This window comes from Centruroides sculpturatus, unplaced genomic scaffold (genome assembly GCF_000671375.1).
Source record: "Centruroides sculpturatus isolate CEXI.00-Female unplaced genomic scaffold, Cexi_2.0 scaffold774, whole genome shotgun sequence".
Taxonomy (NCBI): domain Eukaryota; kingdom Metazoa; phylum Arthropoda; class Arachnida; order Scorpiones; family Buthidae; genus Centruroides; species Centruroides sculpturatus.
Window position 1 is genome coordinate 213667 of NW_019385065.1, and position 21112 is coordinate 234778.

Genomic DNA, 21112 nt, shown 5'->3' on the forward strand with positions numbered 1-21112 from the left:
TTCATTATCATTTTTATTTAATAAGGACAAAGATGAAATTTATGAACTTCCTTCTAAAACATAAATGATTCATTTATAAGAAGTAAAATATCCACAAAAATATAATAAAGTAATTGAATATAAAATTAAGATTTTTGTTGAGTAATATTTGTATTGTATATCTTATTCGAAATGCTTATTCCATTACACAGAGAAAAAATTAATATTGAATATTCTTATTGATTCAAATGTTCTGAGATACTGTATATTTGTTAATTATGAGGGAGGAAAGATATTGAAAATATATTGTTATAAAAAATTTATTTAGTTTTTTTTATCCCAGATATATATTTCAACTGAACATTATAAAGAAGTTTTTTAGCAATAATATGTATTCACTTCGATCATATTATATATTACTCTAATTTTTTCTGTAAAAATATTAATAAATATCAGGGCTGTGGAGTTGTGTAAAAATCTACCGACTCCGACTTTTCCTTACCATCCGACTCCGACTCCAACAAGGGGCGGATTTGTTACCAAAAGAGCCCGGAAATTCTAATATCATCACGTGACTTCAGAATAAAAGATTCAATAAATAGAGTTCTAATAAAGATAGAGCGTAGAAACTTTTTATTCCAAACCTAAAAGACTTCTCTAAGTAATATATAAATATGTATTCGATAATTTTTACTTTTCCGGCTGTTATATATAACAGACGAAAAGTGTAGCACTCGGTCAAAAAATGACCCTTCCCAAATTTTTACATTTTTGGACTCAGGACACCGTAAAATTTCGAGATATGCAAAAGATTTAGGTTTTTTCTATATGTGTGGATGTTAGGTTGTGTGGGGGGCAGTGGCGTAGCGTGGGTGTCAGCCGCCCGGGGCGGAGGAAAATTTCGCCTCCCCCTTATTTAGGTATCTCAGTTTAAAAGACTAAAATTCAGTTTCGTCACAGAATAAGTAATGAAAAATTCCATACTAGTGTTGCCACCTTTTTAAAATCGCTGTCCCGGACAGCAGGTGAGGTTTGTTCGAACAGAAGTTCCTGACGCATGCGCAATGTCATTTTTCAATGCTATGAGTAACGTGCAGTGCATGCCGATTCTAAATCAGTTACAGTTAGCGACTAGGGAGACTTGGATAGGAGTAACGCAAGTGACCTAGCTCTATTGGATTTTGGAGGTGTATATGATTACGAATGAATCGTACAAGCAAAAAAATAAAGAAAAAAAAAGGTCGGCAGGTTGCGCATGATATCCCCCGACGGTGAGTCAGATGGTAACACTATTTTGTGCTCATTTCAATCGGTCCGAATCGTAGATGGACGAAAATATGAAATAAAATGGTTCAAATTTTTACAAGATATTATTATTATTTATTGTGAAATTCTTCCGCCCCCTAAAATGTAATTTTGCTGTCCCCTAAAAAGTGCCACCCGGGGCGGGCTGCCCTTGCCGCCTCCCTTCGCTACGCTACTGGTGGGGGGGCATGATTTTGTTCATTCTGTTTGAAGCCTAATAATTTCTGTGATCAGAGTGGTCAGAATCGGAGTCGGATGGTTTAACACAGGAGTTAGTTATTAAGCATCAAAGTGGTTGAACTAAATCATGTCCCCATATACGTTCTAACATCTTAGGCGAGAACATCTTAACGAGTTTTACTGTACTATTATAAAATGACAAATGGTGGTAAATTGATGGTAGAAGCAAATTTCATTTTATACATATTGTTTTAACTTTGAACGCTAATAACGAGTAAAATATTCATTAAGAGATATGACACATGACCACTTTTATGTCTTCACTCTGTCAACCTTTAATTAAGAACCAAAATTTAATAGTATTAATGCCCCTTTATACGCAAGCTACAGTGCCACATTTCGTTTCTTAAATTTTACCCATTCTGAGATATTGTTTAATATCTCAGAACAGAAAATAAAGAAATTAAACAAATTAGATGCCAACGCGCGTGCGCGAATTTTTCCCTTTTACTGACTTTTTTCAGGGTTCGGGAGATCTCGAAACGTGTAGATTTGCAAAAAAAAACTTGGAGGGTCAAATTTGACACGATTCCAATACTTTTCCGTTTTATATACATAAAACGGAAAAGTTACAAAAGTACAAAAGTTACTTTTCCGTTTTATATACATAAAACGGAAAAGTTGGTAAGTAAAAAGCAGTCGGAGTCGGCGGATTTTTTGACGACTCCGACTCCAGCTAAAACACCAAAACTCCACGACTCCGACTCTGACTCCACAGCCCTGATAAATATAAATGTCAATTAATCCAATCTTTCAGATTAATTAACACCAAAGAAATGTCGGATTATATTGGGCTATATTAATGCTACTATTAACTACTAATGCTTACCTCTAAGGCAAATTACTTAACATATAATTATTAATAGTAGCATTAATATAGTTTGATATAATTTTGCAATAATTTGGCATTAAAATATTAATGTTATATCAGGTTATATTACTACTAATAAATAGTAGTTATATCCCAGTATAGTTTGGCAGTTGTTTGGCTTTAATATGCAACTATTGAGTTTGGATGTTTATATTTATATTAAAATATCAATTATTGCCAACAAATTTTCAGATTTTGATAAGAAAGATATGCTTTAGATTTGGTATTGCTGATTTGTATAAGGCTTATTTTAATAAAAGTAAAGTAGAATCTGCTTATTATAATCTCTTTGGCATCACACTATAGTAATGATAACCAGCTGATAACATTAAGCAAAGTAAAGAAATAAGATTATAGTTAGTGAAAATTCTCATTTTATTGGGCCACAATTTGTGGATTTTGGCATTAAAAGGAATATATATATATATATTAATTATTATGTGGTGTTGATAGATAGTATCACACCTAGTTAATAAAAGACATAATTCCATGTTTTTATGCAGTTTATGTATGTATTTAGGAATTTCCTATGTAACATGTATTAGTAATATACTTACTTTCTGTGATGTGATATACGATATATATTGTTCTGAAGTTTCTAATGTTTTAAGGCTTGTATAGTGTATGTGGTTTGATATCTATACCAGAAAAGACTAATGGTACGATAAGTACATTATCCAATCTCTATAGACACTTTATTTTGTAGTCAAGTTGTCAGTATTTGCTAATTTTTCAATGCATATATTTTGTGGTTGTTTGGAACAGCTTTGTCTATGATGTGTGCAATTTTTTTTATCAATGGATGTGATATTTGTCTGTTGCAATGTATTGTCTTATCTTTGATTATGGCATGACCATAAGTTATATTTTATATGCAACAATTAACACCCAACCGCTAATTCCAGCACTGAATGAACAAAAATTTTAATGCTTGAACGTTTTCGGCCGTCTTTTAGAGGCCCTCCTCAGGATGAAAAACACAAAAAAACAGTTCTATCATTTGAAAACTTCTAACCGCCGAATACAGCTGTGTTCCAAATTTTTAAATATTTAAACGATGTATCGTACGATATAAAAATCATTACGTTTACAACATAAAAATAATTATTTTAAAATAACGCTATACATAAATTATTATTGCAACAACATAATAATAACTTATGTATAGCGTTATTTTAAAATAATTATTTTTATGTTGTAAACATAACGAGTTTTATATCGTACGGTACATCGTTTAAATATTTAAAAATTTGGAACACAGCTGTATTCGGCGGTTAGAAGTTTTCAAATGATAGAACTGTTTTTTTGTGTTTTTCATCCTGAGGAGGGCCTCTAAAAGACGTCCGAAAACGTTCAAGCATTAAAATTTTTGTTCATTCAGTGCTGGAATTAGTGGTTAGGTATTAATTGTTGTGTGTAGTATATAGTTCCAGTTTACTTGTGTGAGTTTTTTGTCTGATATATTCATGGTGATGCCAGCCAAACTATATAGAAAAGCTATTCTATGTCTAACAAGGATAAGAGAGAAGCTGATGTTCTTAATTAATTGTCGCTGCAACGGAGCATTCCCTATGTCCATCTTTTGTCTAAAACTTCCGTACGCATGTGAAGCCCTTTTGCCTAAAGTACGATTTTTGTGCCTCAGAAAAGCTATTTGACGCACCTGACATCTGATGTACCATAAATTGAAACAACTCATCAATCTTGAGGAGAACTTATATAGACAGGATTTTATCATCCTGCAACATGTGAACTCTAGAGTAATCCATCTAGAAGTAAGTGTCAAGCGTAACTTGCAACATAAATATGAAAAAAAGCTCAATTGTATATTAAAAATACAAAAGTGGCATCCTAAACCTCAGTTCAATAACATTATAACATGTTGGGACAACATATCTCCTCCAGAATACTTCCGCAAGGCATTCGAATTTGGGCCTATGTTTGTGCCTCAGTCAGCTGCACTGAATCCGTTTTCCTTCATTCCCAGCATGGAGAAATTACTATCCAGAGCAAATATTGAGTTTCCAGACACTCGCAAGGACTATCTTCGATGAAGGCACTGATGACAATTGAAAGTTACAAGCCAGAACCTGATGTACATAAATTCTGGAGTTATGTCAAACGCAGTAAGAAGTGGCTCCAATGTAATAACAACACAATGGTCAAATCGGATAAGAGCAAGGCAATCGTCATCATGCTAAGGGCAACCTATGTCAGCGCATTACATCAATATATAGTTGACACTCAATGTCAACCTGCTGACACCTCCTACACAACAAGGCTACAAAGTCGTGTTGGCAGATTCACATGCACTGGCCTTGCCACAATCTTAGGCCTTCAACATTCAGTAGTTAGCTCACCTGACACTCCCTGCCTTTTTGCTTTTGCCAAAACACATAAACCTGGGCATAAATTAAGACCTGTGATCAATAAAGCCAGATCTCCCTCCTTTCTGTTAGAGAAACGTATCCATCACTTGTTACAAAATCATCTTGACGCATACGGCTTTACTGTGTCTGATTCCAACACACTACTTGCCAAACTCCATAATTTAAAAGTTAAATTGGAACGAGTATCTTACTGTATTCGATTTTGTATCGATGTTCCCTTCCATTCATTTGGAACCGTGTTTTTGTGCGCTAAGAGATTTCTTTCCCAATACTGACAGCCAGAGATTCCATTCCCAAATATTAGAGCTTACACATCTAATATCCTATTCTTCCTTTTTTTACTTTGATGGTCAAACTTACATCCAAAAAAGGGGCGTACCAATGGGTAGCCCAGTCTCTGGGGATCTGTGCGAACTCATCGTACAAAAATTAGAAGAAAAGGTCTTACTAAGCTTACAATCCAATATCTTTAGCTACATGTGGTACGTGGATGATATTTTAATTATATGGAAAACCAAACCTGATACAGAGAAAGTGTTAGAAGCCTTTAACAACAATGCCTACAGCTTAACACTAAAGTTAGACCAGGAAAGTCCCACAGAGGTTAACTACTTAGATGTCCAGATTAATACAGTAAATAAAAATATAACCACGACCGTTTACCGCAAATCAACATGTCCTCTCTTTTTACCTGCTAACTCAGCAGACCCTTGGCCTTTTAAGATATTGGCTTTTCGGGCCCTAGTCTCAAGAGCTTATTCCCACTGCTCTGAAACTTCCAATATCTACAGAGAACTGAAACACATCAAATGTCTAGCATCGGCACACGGGTACCACCAGTCTTTAATAGACAGGCTAACTGCCAACCAGCAGTCTACAATAACTACCACCAACACATGGGGTAATGATGCACAGCACAACTGGGTGGTTTTATCTTATGAACCATCCCTTCAACAAATTTTTAGTAAAATCACTAAGGAGTTGAACGTGCGCTTAACATATAAGAGAAAACAAAATATTTTCCAACTTTTGTCTAATGCTAAGGACAAGTCCAATGATAAGAAAGCACCAGGGGTGTACCGCATACCTTTGAATGACGAACGTTTCAATCGTCGGATAACGTACATTGGATCTACGTACAGATCCCTTGAGGCTAGAGTACGGGACCACAAATATGATGTGTTGAAACAGAAGTATAGTACTGCTCTAGCCCAGTATGCTACCAAACCTGGGGTTTCCCCATGTTGGGATGAGGCTACTCTTTTGCATAGGGCCTTTGACCGACACAAGTTATGCTCGTTGGAGGCTATTGAGATTTATATAGAAACCGTGAAGGGAAACTGCATTAACTCTGATTATATTCTGATTGCACAATTGTGGAAGTATTATTTACATTGCCACAAAGCACAACAATAATTGTATGTGTAATTATTTTTCATCTTTCTGCTTTGTAAAAGAAAACAATTCGTTTACATCGCGCTAATTTTTACAACAACATAATAATAATTTATGTATAGCGTTATTTTAAAATAATTATTTTTATGTTGTAAACATAACGATTTTTATATTGTATGGTACATCGTTTAAATATTTAAAAATTTGGAACACAGCTGTATTCGGCGGTTAGAAGTTTTCAAATGATAGAACTGTTTTTTTGTGTTTTTCATCCTGAGGAGGGCCTCTAAAAGACGTCCGAAAACGTTCAAGCATTAAAATTTTTGTTCATTCAGTGTTGGAATTAGTGGTTAGGTGTTAATTGTTGTGTGTAGTATATAGTTCCAGTTTACTTGTGCAAGTTTTTTGTCTGAAGTTATATTGTGTGTGTGTGTGTGTGTGTGTGTTTTACCATCTGATGTTTGTTTGTAGTATGGTTGCAGGGTGTGACATAATTTGTATTAATAAAATAAAAGGACGACTCTTACAAAAAAAATTTTTGTTTCAGTCATTTCTTTCGTTGTTCGCACCATCAGCAGTTCATAAAATCACAAACTCACGGAGACGACCTTCCTTTTTATGCTATTGCCTTTGTAGTTAAAATGCAAAAATGATAAAAGCGTCATCTGGTGTTCTTATGCAAAAATGATAAAAGCGTCATCTGTGTCATCTGGTCATCTGCTGATGGTGCGAACAACGAAAGAAATGACTGAAACAAAAATTTTTTTTTGTAAGAGTTGTCCTTTTATTTTATTAATATGAAATAATCGTTGGCCATGTAAAACTTATTATTTTTTACTTAAGACATAATTTGTGTTTGCAAGTTTTTGATGTATTACATTGGTTATTTGGCTATGTTGATGTAAGTAGTCAGTTTGTGTTAAAACCTTGCAACTCAACATAATATGTTTTGTGCTTGTATGTGTATTGTCTTTTAAAATTGCTTTCTGTAGTTTTTTGTATTTATGAACTGGTAATGTATGATAATCACTTGTACTTCTATCTCTCCAAAGAGACAGCAAACAATTTGACACAGGTCTTTCAATGTGATTCTGACTAAGATTGTTGAAAGAAGCTCCATGATTGTTATCCTAAGTGCTAAGACTGTTTGATTGTATCTGTATGTTATATCAAGTTAATGTTATGTATTCTTAATGGTATATTAGTATTACTAAATTATAATAATTCATTTTTAATTGAACTAAGAAATGCCAACATTTTAAACAGTTGAAAAGAATTAACATTTAATAATTCATGCATTTCAGTGTTTTAAATATTAAATGTTAGTTGAAGCTGATTACAATAACTGATAATAAATATTATCAATTATTATATGTTACTAGTCACACATTAAGGCTGATAATGCAAAAAGACATCTTAAAAATGTCTATGTACCCAAAGGTAATGATAACAATAACAAAAAACTGATTACAGTAAACAAAAGTATATTTTAACTTATGTTTTGGGATATACTGGTTTCAATAATATTAAATGACTGATAATGATATCCATGTTTACATTAAACAGACTTTATTTTATTTATATGAAATAAAATCTTAATCTTGAAATCTTACAAGTTATGATGATTCTTTTTAGACATGTATTTAAAAGAATGGTTAACTTTCTTATTTTGTATAGAATATTACTGAAAATGATTCCAATCTTGAGTTATCTGAAGTTGGTAAGGAACAAGAAGTTAAAGTCACAAAGCGATATAAAAAGAGAAAAGCTAAAGACAAGGATCAAAATGATTCTCAGGAAGAAAAAGAACCTAAACCAAAGAAACAAAAGAAAACTAAGTCTAAAGAGCCTAAAGAAAGGAAAACAAAACCAACCAAAGAAAGTAAAGAACCTTCAGAATCAAGTCAAACAGAAGAAGGAGATGACGTAAAAGATTTAGATGAAGGTAAATGTCTAAAAGAAGGTAAACCTAAGAAAGAGAAAAAGGAATCTAAAGGAAAGACTAACAAATTACCAACATCTAAAGAAAATAAATCAAAATCACCAAAGAAAAAGATGCCAAAGTAAGTTAATAATTTATTTATTTTGTTTTATTAAACTCTCTAATAGCTAACATTTCATAATAATAATGTTTTGAAATAACACTGTTTTTTCATTGCATGTTTTCTGTTTGCATTATTTTATTTTAGATAAAATTTGTGTATTTTATATTTATATTAATAAAATAAATGAGGATAAATAAAGAAAATTTGTGAAAAACAAAATTATTAATGAAAATGAATTACAAAAATTCTCACTATCCTGTCAAAGCAATCCAGCATTTGTTAAAACTAACATCATCTAACTTTTCTACCTACTCAAAAGGTCTTCATTTCAGGAATACTGGAATGTTATTTTAATTTTCATTTTGAATCTAAAATAACTGTTAATAGAAAATGATGATTTATTCATAAAAATATAAATTTCTTGTATATTTTTAAATTATATATAAGATGTAAATATTTTCATCTATATTGTTAGGCTAAGCTTTTCATTTAATAATTAGAATGAACTAATAATTTAGAACTTTCCGGAAGATATAAATGGGAGGGGGAAAAACCCTAACAGATCATTAATAAGCTAACATATTTAGACTATAGTTTGTAGTTACAGTTGAATAAATATTCTACAAATTTGAAATGAAAAAATAATTGATTAGTTTTTTGTATGTAAATAGTTGTGAAAATTTCAGGATTATTCCTTAGTTATTCTAACCAAAGTGAAGTTTTATACAATTATTCTATTGAAACCTTCAAATATTAAGAGTCAAGATTTCTGAACTACTTTCATGAAACTTAACCAAAATCTTAAGCAATTGTATACTTAGACAATGGAAGAAATCTACACAAAATATCTCAGGCTTTAGCTAACAGCTAATAATTTTTAATTATCTTGCAAGTGCTATAATTTGAAGTAGATAAACTGCTATAAAATATTCTAGAATTCTTTTCTATATTTGATTTTCTGCCTGTTTTAAAATGACAATGAAAGGAAGATGCCTGAGTGTACAAATTTTACACATTAAATAAAACATTAGGAAAAAAGTTTACTATAAACCATTTTACAAATGAAGAAATTTGAAAATGGACTAGCCTGTATGTTGCATTCTCCAATGGTTCAAGAGTGGATTATTGTCACAGAGAAGAAAGGATCTGGTAAAAAAGTGAAATTCTAACAAAAGCCAAGTTAGAAGGATTGAAGAAAATCTTTGAAGACAGTGACAAGGTTTTAATTTGATTCATAATCCCAAAAATGAAAATTTTAGGTAGTTGACAAAAACACATTAAATATTGAAAGAAGCATATAATTCCAGACAGAACAGATATGCAGAGGTCACTGGCAAAGACAAAGTATAGAAGGTTATTGCAAAACTTATCTGAAAAGTTTTATTTTGAATGATGAATTTTTCTCAATTCTCTCAAACTTGATGATCAGTAGTAACGGTGGATTTTGTACCAGTTATATCTTCTCTAGACTGTTAATATTAAGTTTTCAAGAAAAAGAAATTTGAAAAAGTTTTTGTTTGGATTACATTGGAACTAAAGGGACTGAGTTAAGCCCAAATTAGAAAAGCAAAGTTTACTATCATGTCCAGCAATATTTAAATGAATATATATATGGCATTGCCTGCTTCCTTACACTCAAAAGAATTAGTCTTAAGAAGAATGTCTTCTGGCTAGATCAAGCACATTCCCACTATGACAAAACTATATTGGATTACAAGTGACAAAAAGGTAAACTGTCAAAAAGTGACCTTTTTGACAGTTTACCTTTGTCAAAAAGGAGGACAACCATGCAAATGTGCTAGAAATTAGGCCAATTGAGGATTTTGGAGCAGTACTCAAGGAAGCTATTTATAAAAAAAGGATGGAAGGCAAAATACATCAATCTCACAAAGTCTAGTCTGAAAAATGGGAACCAATGTCTTGTATATAAACTTACATTGACACCTGAAGTTGAATCAACCATGTTCAACAATGGGACTTGTAGAATTACAAAAATAAAAGATCATGTACAGGCTTTCATTGCCTTTCAAATAACTATTTAGTTTATAGTTTTTCTCCCTTGGTAAAAACTAAATTACACAAACTTGTGTGGATTTTTTCCAGACATCCATTAGCACCTTGTTTACAGAATTAGTTATTTGTATGTATAGTTGTTAAAACATAATATTTTAAAAATTGTTTTTTAGAGAATGCAATCATAAAACTTTAAAGTTGTATTTGGTTTTATGATTTTGTTTTAACATGTTAATTCAGCAGAAATTATCACTTAACATATGAAATAATACATATTATAAACTAAACTATATTGAGTTCAAAATCTTAAAATGTTTTTCAAACATATATTGAAATTTATATATAATACTTATATGTTTTTTGTTTTCTACTACTANCATAGTTAACCTTCACTACAAACAAATACAGTCACTGTGAGAGTTTTTCTACAAAAAGCAAGAAGCATCACAGTTACATAAAGCAGTAACTCTAATAGACTCAAATAGCACACCATTAAATTTACACTTACAAATTATGGACACAACAAAATATATGAAAAGCATAGACACCATTAAGCAGTCATGGGTTCAGAAGGATTTTGTTGATAAAACTGGGTCAAACAGCTCGTATTATTGTGGAACATTTAATAATAAAACTTTCCCATGGTCACCATCTGGTCATGGTAGGAAAGCCCAGTAATTTTACTGATCCATGGGCAATATAGACTGGAGCACAAGCTCTTGGTAGGGACACCCATGCCAGTAAGATCTATGGGGATAAATGAAGCTAAGAGTAATCACACCCACATTCTGTGGTGATATTTATCATGGTAGTAACAGATCTAAGTATGATACTAGCTTGGATGTCACCTGGGTAAACGACGTCTGTTTTCGTGGATTAGGCAGAGGCTCACGTTCGAAAAATAGGTCACAGTTTCCCTTGCTTATTGGTGGCAAAAGCCGTGCCGGCCCAAGCATGGCTACTGCAATGCCCTCAACAGATGTGAGGAACCAACCCAACCTTGATGTTTCTGTGGCAATGCATCCACAGACCACAAAGGATGGAAAACCATACCAACGGATGAAATGGACGATAGAAATGAATGACTTTTATCATCTGTACTTACTACACCATCACAAGACTCGAAACAAACATGACAGCATACAGACAGCAACTACACCGTAGATTCACACAACAATATCCTCACCTCACTGTCACCGAACAAAGGGTTGTCAATTAAAAAAGAACAATTATACAAAACCACCTTATCCCACAAACAACACTTGAACTTATCAAATAACAGGTTGCTGATCAAATATATCAATAGACAGAAACATTTAATATTAATGAAGATCGTGTAAACCAGTGTTTCTCAACGGGGGCGATATCGCCCCATGTGGGCGTTTTTCCATGTTGAGGGGGCGATTAGTAACAATTTATATTTTGGGGGGCGAAAAACAATTTTCTGGGCGATATAGTAAAACATTATATTAAGAATAATTAGATATTTTATTTTTTATATCGTACAATAATTAAACAAATATAGTTATACTAGTCACTAGTCTATTCAATGCAGTACGAATTTGGCGTTAGCCTTGGCCCTGGGCATCGAATTTTGAAGTGAAGGGGGTGATACTACGTAACGGTTTTATTGAAGGGGCGATACTACGTTGAAGGGGGCGACGATTCGTTAGAGGTTGAGAAACACTGGTGTAAACTGTCAGGATAATCCAGCAACAAGCATTGATAATAGCACCCATACAATAACTACCACTAATGATACTACAGACACTTCCTCATTTATCGCTGATAACATTGACATAGATTTAGTTAATACACTCTCGCTTATATTTCAGGAAACACTCATTAAATATACTGGTACAGATCCCACACAAAGACCACGAATACCAAAAATCAACACGTCAAAGGCAGTAGGAAAAACACTAGATTATGTAAACACTCACTTACTACCAAACTACATCCATTTAATTTCTACACTCTCAGACATTCATACATTAGTTTATGCTGGGGCAGTCACAGTAGTAACACACCATGGACTGAAAATACAATTGCAGACAAACACACACAAAACACAATTCTATCACAAGCCTGCCTGGCAGAGAAGAATAGAAACACAAATAAATGACATTAGACAACAATTAGGCAGGCTGACACAATACACTAAAAACAACATAACACCGAAATTAAAGAAACAACTCAAAAACATTTTCAAGAAAATCAAAACACACACATTACAGAATACGTTGAACAGAAACTTGCAGCCAAAGCACGTAGACTCAAATGATACAAAACATGTACACTACGAAAACAACAAAATAAATTATTCACAAACAATGAAAAAACTTTTCTACAGACAAATCAGTACCAAAACAAACACTGATACACAGCACAGTGGCACACCAACAGAAGAAGAACTCACAACTTATTGGTCATCTCTTTGGTCCAGTGCTTCAAGGAGGAGAACAGAAACTTGCAGAACATACCAACTATGCCCTGTGCTGAAATAAATGTACATGACATCCACTAACTACACTGTGAACAGAACACACAACTGGAAGACACCTGGTGTAGACAACATTTACAATTTCTGGTACAAAAAATTTACATCACTGCACCAGGAACTAGCTAAATGTCTAACACACATCATCATCAATCCACAAGACATGCCACAATTTCTTACTCAGGGCATTACCTACATGAAACCTAAAAACAACAATATCACAGACCCCACACAATACAGACCGATTACATGTCTTCTAACACTACAAATTATTGACAGCCTGTATCACAAACAAAATATACAAACACGTAGAAGAACACGACATTCTTACAGAACAACAAAAAGGTTGCCGTAGAAATCACAGGGGATGCAAAGAACAGTTACTCATAGATTCAGTCATTCTACGGCAAGCACACAAACAACACAGAAACATACACATGGCATATATAGACTACAGAAAAGCATTCGACAGTGTTCCACACAGTTGGCTGCTACATATTCTACACATGTACAAAATACATCCATCACTCATTGCATTCTTCGAAAACACTATGCAGCACTGGAGAACAACACTACATCTCAGGGTTAGTAACACTTCCATACAAACAAACGAAATATTCATTAGGCGAGGAATTTTTCAAGGAGATTCCTTGAGTCCTCTCTGGTTCTGCCTAGCCCTGAATCCATTATCCAACATGTTAAACAACACGCAATACGGCTACAATATCAGACACGAAAAAACAACACAGTTTACACTCTCACATCTCATGTACATGGACGACATAAAACTTTATGCATCCACACAAAAACAACTTCATCAACTCCTACAAATCACACATTCATACACTAAGGACATACAAATGGAGTTTGGCCTAGACAAATGCAAAAAACTTCACATAGAAAAAGGAATCCTGAAGAAAGAAGATTTTGCACTTGGAAATGGAGACGTTATTGAATCCATGGAAGAGGGCGAGTTCTACAAGTACTTAGGATTCCAACAGGCCAAACTAACAGAACATACACAAATAAAGCAACGATTAATTAAAGAATACCAAAGTAGGTTAAACGCTATACTTAGAACACAGTTAAATGCAAAACACACAGTTAAAGCAATAAACACATATGTCATCCCAGTACTCACATACTCTTTTGGAGTTATACATTGGACTCACACAGATCTCGAGCAACTCCAAAGGAAAACAAGAACAACACTTACTAAGCATAAACAACATCATCCTAAATCCGCCACAGAAAGATTAACCCTTCCACGTAAAGAAGGCGGACGTGGCCTGATTGACATAGTTAACCTTCACTACAAACAAATACAGTCACTGCGAGAGTTTTTCTACAAGAAACAAGAAACATCACAGTTACATAAAGCAGTAACTCTAGCAGACTCAAATAACACACCATTAAACTTACACTCACAACATACAGACATGACACAACATATAAAAAGCATAGACAACATTAAGCAATCATGGGCTCAAAAGGCTCTCCATGGCAGGCATCCTTACGACCTGGCCCAGGATTTTGTTGACAAAACTGCGTCAAACAGCTGGTTAGATCGGGGATGCCTCTTTGGGGAGACGGAAGGATTCATGATTGCCATACAGGATCAGGTCATAAATACTAAAAACTACAGAAAACACATACTCAAAGATACAACACTCACAAATGACACATGCAGAAAATGTCACATCATGCCAGAAACTATACAACACATCACTTCTGGTTGCAAGCTCTTGGCACAGACAGATTATTTACACAGACACAATCAAGTAGCAAATATAATACACCAAGAGCTTGCAAAGAAACACAAACTGGTAGACATTCACGAACCATACTACAAATACATTCCACAGACAGTATTGGAAAACAACACGCACAAAATGTACTACGACAGAGCCATAATCACAGATAAAACAATTTACCACAACAGACCAGACATCACACTCATTGACAAACACAATAAAATCATATATATGATAGACATATCTGTTCCAAACACTCACAAAGAAAATTTACATACTTAAGTACTAATAGTTCACGAAAATTATTATTTTTGTGAGCTATTAGTACTTAAGTATGTAAATTTTCTTTTCTGCCTTCTGTTGATACACGTAATCCTTCTCGAAACTTGTTTCAGTGTTGCCAGATCTCAACGCTTCTGATTTTGTCTTACCAGATGTCTTCCTTTATTCAATACTTGCTTTATTCTTCATAAGTGCTTAGCACCATATAATGAAATTTATGAAGATCTTTTAACTAAAAGCAAGCAATCTAAAATATATTTTTTGCAAAAGGTAGAGCATGGATCTGAAGATAATGCAGAAAAATGCTCAGAGGATAAGGATATCTTGAAAAAAAGAAAACACCCTCGGTTAATAGTGCTTAGTGATGATGAAGAAAACATTGTTTAATTTATATTAATATGTATTGCTTAAGAAAATTTTAATAAAGATATTTATCTTAATTATGAAAATATAATAGCATGTTTTTTAATTTTTGGAACCTAACCCCCCCTTTTTATACTAGTTCTTTGTTTCGTATAACACGGATTTACATAACACGGCAATTTTTTGGAACATAACTCCCGTGTTATACGGGGGTTACCTGTACATACATTACACTACAGAAGGCCACTACATTGAATACATGTCATATTGTTAGGAAATTCTGAATACAGACACACACACTGACAGTTTTTTAATTTCTGTTTTGGTTACTATGCCTTAACTGTGGTCTAGCATAGTAGACTAGTCATCAGTGTCAATTAAGTATAACTCACAAAACCCAAAATAATAATAATAATAAAAGTAAAATATGTACAGTTAATTGCTTCTCTAATAGATTTTCAACATTTTATGATATTTAAATAATAGTCTTCTTACTTGAAAATATTGCTAGTTGAATTTCTTTTTTATAGCTGTTTTCTAAAGTAGGATGAGAATTAGCACCACACACATTAATGATCCTGTTTTGAACCTTAGCAGTAAATTTAAAAGTTCTTAGCAGTTTTAATTTATTAAAGTGTTTCCTTGCATTTTTTTTTTTTTCAAAGCTTTGCCAGTCAGCATGGAGCAAGCAAACTGAGAATAATTAGATTGATACAAAACAAGTATTGAACACTAGATAACAAGCAACTGAAAACAAGAAATAAATCATCTTGGTCAGATTATGAATTGTATATAGTCAAACTGTTCAATCTGTATTTATTTACAAAAGAGATTGATCAATGTACGTTTTTGTAAATGTGTTTTCAAGCATAAAATCTGTTATTTTCATTGTCTTCAATGTGTAGATTTCAGAAAACATTATTTAAAAAGTACTAATGTAGTTGTAAAATGATAAAAAGAAGAGGTATTTGTTAGAGGCTTTCAACTTATTCAAGCTATTTTTATGTTTGGGAATCTATAATTATTTTATCTCTCTAAAGATCATTTATATGCTTCGAAATAGTCTGATTGGCTTTAGAACTATTGTTCTTTTAAGAGTGTGTGTTTGCATCTTGCTTACCATTAAATTGTTTGATTTATTTGTTTTTCCAACACTTTATACAATTTAGTCTAATATCTTGTGTAAAAAAACAATGTAATTGGTTAAATCCATATTATGAGCTTTCATTATTTAACTAGTAATTGTTAATTTATAGTAAATTAACAATTATAGTAGAACCTCGAAAACTCGGCTCTCGATAACCCGGCACTCCAGATAACTCGGCCACACCCTGGCAGGGCAAAAAAATCCTTAGTTAATTAATTTCCATTATAGACAGCTTTATAAAAGTATAAAAGCTCTCATAAAGTATTTTTCTGGGGTCTGTCTTATCAGGTAAATCACTGTACACAGTGTATTCATTAATTTTCATTTTCATGTAGTAAAGGCTCTATGCCTTCATAAAGGACGTACTTTTCCTTTGTTTAAGGGTATTTGGGCAGTTTATTCTCTGTTATATTTTCAAGTAAACAATACATACAAGTACAGTACAGTATTTTCTGAGGAAACACTCGTACTTATTTTTTTTAACCCCATTTCCGATAACCCGGCATTTTCACAAACTCGGCCACCCTTCGGTCCACATTAGGCTGAGTTTTCGAGGTTCTACTGTACTAGTTAATAAATACAAAAAAATAAAATAAAATAAATACATAAAAAAATACTTTCAATAAAAGGATGTACTCAGTGTATTGTCATTATTTTTTTAGTATCTTGAAATAGTGGCTAAACAAAACAGGCAAATAGTGTCACTGTGCTAAAAAAATGCAAAAAAATAAAGCTAAAAAAGTAATGTATTGAATAGAAAGAAGAGTTTTTTTTCATAAAAAGTAAAAATTACTTTAAAAATTATTTTATATAATAAATTTGTTATACAAAATATAAATTTTGTATAACAAATTTTACATTACAGTATATACAGTATATTACATTACACTATTTACAGTATATAAATTAAGTATAATAAAGTATATAATAAAAATATAAATTTTGTATAACAAACTATTTACAGTATATTAATTAAGTTATCTAACATATTACAGTAATATAGGAAATTAATGGTGGACAATTTGAAATGTTTACATTTCTAACAATTTGTTTTCTAACCAGAAACGTCGTTCAGCTAGAAATACAAAGAGAAAGAAATATACAGATGATATTGATTTGCATTTAACTGATGATGATGGAAATGATTCAGATGTTGAAAGGGCAATTAAGCAAAGCACAGAAGGAAAAGCAGTTCAAGTTATGATGGTAACTTATTAAAATATTCAAAAAATACTTATTTTAATTAGTGCCTCTTTATTTGTAATCCCTCATCAAAAATTAGTATGAATCAATTAATGTTGATGATGAAATTAATGAAATCAGATTGTAAAAAATTTTTAAATGTTATATATTTTAAGTATTTATTAAATATATTTACATTAATAGGAGTTCTTTAAATTTTAGGATATCAATGTTGAAGATTTTATGGTAGTAGAAAAAATTCTCTCTATGAGAATACGGACAATTCAAAAAGAGGTAAATATAACAATTTATTTTCACTTTGATAATCTAAATAATAACAAGAAATTAATATATTTAAATAAATCTGATAAACATCATTATGATCTGGAAAAACTTTTCAAAACCATAGGTTGACTTATATGCCAGCATACATGGTAATTCTTTAACGAAATTTAATGAAAATACAAATATAAATGTATTTTAGACATTTGAATTTAAATATAGAAAATAGATATAGTTTATCAATTGTGTTTTAATTAGAGTTTTTAATGTAGTACGATCAATTCAAATATTTTTGCATCTCACGAATTATTTTTAGGACAAATAACTAGAAAATTAATATTTAATTTCAACAAATCTGAACAGAACAGATTATTAAAATAAAAAATATTCTGTTATGATTATTATTTGAACATATTTAAATAAAAATTTCATATGTAAAATTTAAACATAGTAAAATCTCAAAATCTGAAATTTGAAGGGACGAAAAAATGGCTAGTTTGAGTTGCTTCATATGGAGCTGTATGAAAAATAGAAAGATTTTTATTCAGACACAAAGTGCAAAGCACTAGAATAAGGGATTTAAATCTGTGTTATACCACAACCATAATATTTATTTAAATCATTATTAGAACATCAGACTGTAATAATAATTTAAATAAGTATCATGAATTTAGATATATCACAAAATTTCTTTTATATGCTACACTGAACTTATTCAGAAATAAAATTTTGTATGATACATTACATCAATTTTCAGTATTTCATTAGATCTGGTTGATTTTTCCACAACTGGCAACCTGCTCATGAACAATGGGTGTCTTTTCTGGTAAGTGGCTTTAATACAGCTGGATAAGCAAGAGATTGACAGTCTGTTTTATTTGAAGCAGATTGTCACTGGCTTACTTATTTAGCTGCATTAAAGCCACTTTACCAATGTACTGAAAAGATTTGCAAAGATAATAGGCTGGCCAGAAATTATTGAGTTTGACTTAATGAGAAAGAAAATTGTTTATTTAGGAATAGAAAAATACGTTATATAATGTTTTTGCTAGGACCAACAATCCAGTTCAACTTAAGGAGGAATTTGAGATTAAATGATTTACTGTGTATGATTCTTAAAGAAAATTGTCAGAATCTCAGATATCTTTTATTTAGGATAAAATTATTATGTGAATTAGCAATTTCCATGGAGTCAGGAGGCTTGCATATGATGTTATGCATTTAGCTGAAGTTCTGTGTAACCAATATTAACCAATAACTTGTATTTTGACCAATTTTTTACCAACATACCACTGTTACTTGATTTGCTAAAGAAAAAAATTATGCATGTGGTACAGTACTAGTAAATAAAAAGTATCTACCATCTGGTCTGAAAACTTTGAAAACAAACAAACATGATATCATTGTTCAGCAGTGTGTTGAAAGAAGAAATTTGCTATGTGTGACTTGGCATCACAAAAAAACTAAATAATATAGCATCAACAAACGAAAAAATGATGATAGTGAACACCAAAAGACGACAGGAGCAACAGTCAATGAGATACAATGTCCATGCAGTTTGAAATTATAATAAAAATATGGGAGATGTGGACTTTGCTGATCAAAATCAAAAATATTATTCAATAGCAAGAAAATCTGTCAAATGGTGGTTCAACTTATTTTGGTTGTATCTGGATACTGCTGTACAAAACAGTTTATATAAATTAACTAAGAATCCAGCGAATAAACAGTTTTTAATGCCAATTCAATTTAGATTAAATCTTATAGACAAACTTTCAAAGAATTTTTTTCGTAAAAAAATATAAGGTAGAACAAGCGATATTCCAGCTCCAATAAACGTGACAAATGTAGGTTTGCATACAGTGCCAATGTAATAACAAATGAACAAAGTCAACAGATATGTAGAAAGTACGTTCGAATGCATATTTTGTAACATTTGCTTATGTGCAAGCTGTTTTGGACCATATCATGAAGAAAATATGAGTATGATGATTTAAATTATATGCTATGTACTACTGGTTTTTTCTTTTTTTATTAATCTTTTAAAACAAATATTTATGTTGCATTTTAAATACAATTATATTGATGTTTATTATAGCTGTTAATGTGGTTTTTTTTTCAAATACAAATTTAAAAATTGCTAAAGTTTATACATATAATTAAAACATAATAAATAATATTTATTATAGAAAATTTACTTTTTTTGATTACTTAAAAAATAATAATGTCTTTTATAAATTTATTAAAATTAAAAAATCCTTTCATTAAATAAGAAAAGTTTCAATAAAACGTTTCATAAATCATTTAAAAATATTGTAAAAAATATTAAAATATATGCAAAAATGAATATAGCATAATTAACGATATAAAGTAATTTGCATTATAATGATAAATAATATATTAAAAAATAAGATTAATATAAAAATGATAAACAAAAAGATGTCAGAAAAAAGTGTAAATAACATTTCATTCAACAATACAATAATAATTAATCTATATAAAAAATATACAGTATGTACAAAACAAGGATTTTATAACCATAACCAACTGACACTCATTGTCACCCTTAAATGAAAATGAACTCAACTAAGCAGGAAGGGAGTAGACAAAACATAAACTATTTGTAAAACAAAACCAGTAAAATAACTTTTTGTTCAGCCAACTTCGTCTTGAATGGATTCAGTTGATTTAGGTTGACTTCGTGTTTAAACAGTTAAAGCCATTCTTTGTGAAACCCTTTAAAACTCGGAAAATTTTGTTTCATGGTATCACTCAACTCAAAACAGTGATCACAAAGTGGAAATTTTAATCAAAGAAATAGGAAAAAGTTACACAGTGTTATATCAGGTGAATATGGAGTTTGTGGGACCATATTTGTTGAAATTTTGGCCAAAAATTCATGAACCACAAGAGCATTGTAAGCATTATCATGGTACAAAATTCATGAGTTTTCTTGCCACAAATCAGATTGTTGTCTATGAATTGCTTCAAGCAAATGATATAAAACACTCAAATAATATTCTTTGTTGGCAGTTTGGCTAGTTGTTAGGAATTTGTGATACACATCATCACAATTGAAGAAAACAGTTAGCACAATTTTGATGTTTGTTTGACATGATCTGTTGAGTCTTGCTTCATCTTTTGAGCACATTTCACTTGATTGTTGAACTGTTTTGGTGTTAAAAGAACTGTTTCATCATCTGTAAAGATGTATTTTAAGAACAATTCACCTCAATAAAGCATTTCCTTGGCTACTTGAACATAATTGTTTTTGGAAAAACTTTTCAACTTTTTAGGCATGACCCAAGAAGCAACATGCCACAAGCCCAAATGATCTTTTAAAATTTCTTAACAAGATCCAAAT

The 21112-nt window shown here is 31.5% G+C and overlaps 1 protein-coding gene across 1 annotated transcript in view; it reads left to right on the forward strand.

The window, feature by feature from the left end:
* LOC111634159 (chromodomain-helicase-DNA-binding protein 7-like) overlaps window positions 1-21112 on the forward strand; it is a 188373-nt gene that overhangs the window by 55627 nt on the left and 111634 nt on the right. Inside the window, exons 4-6 of the mRNA XM_023378865.1 lie at window positions 7858-8243; window positions 17313-17490; window positions 17689-17760. Coding sequence (XP_023234633.1) covers window positions 7858-8243; window positions 17313-17490; window positions 17689-17760 — 636 coding nt within the window. The remainder of the gene's footprint in view (window positions 1-7857; window positions 8244-17312; window positions 17491-17688; window positions 17761-21112) is intronic.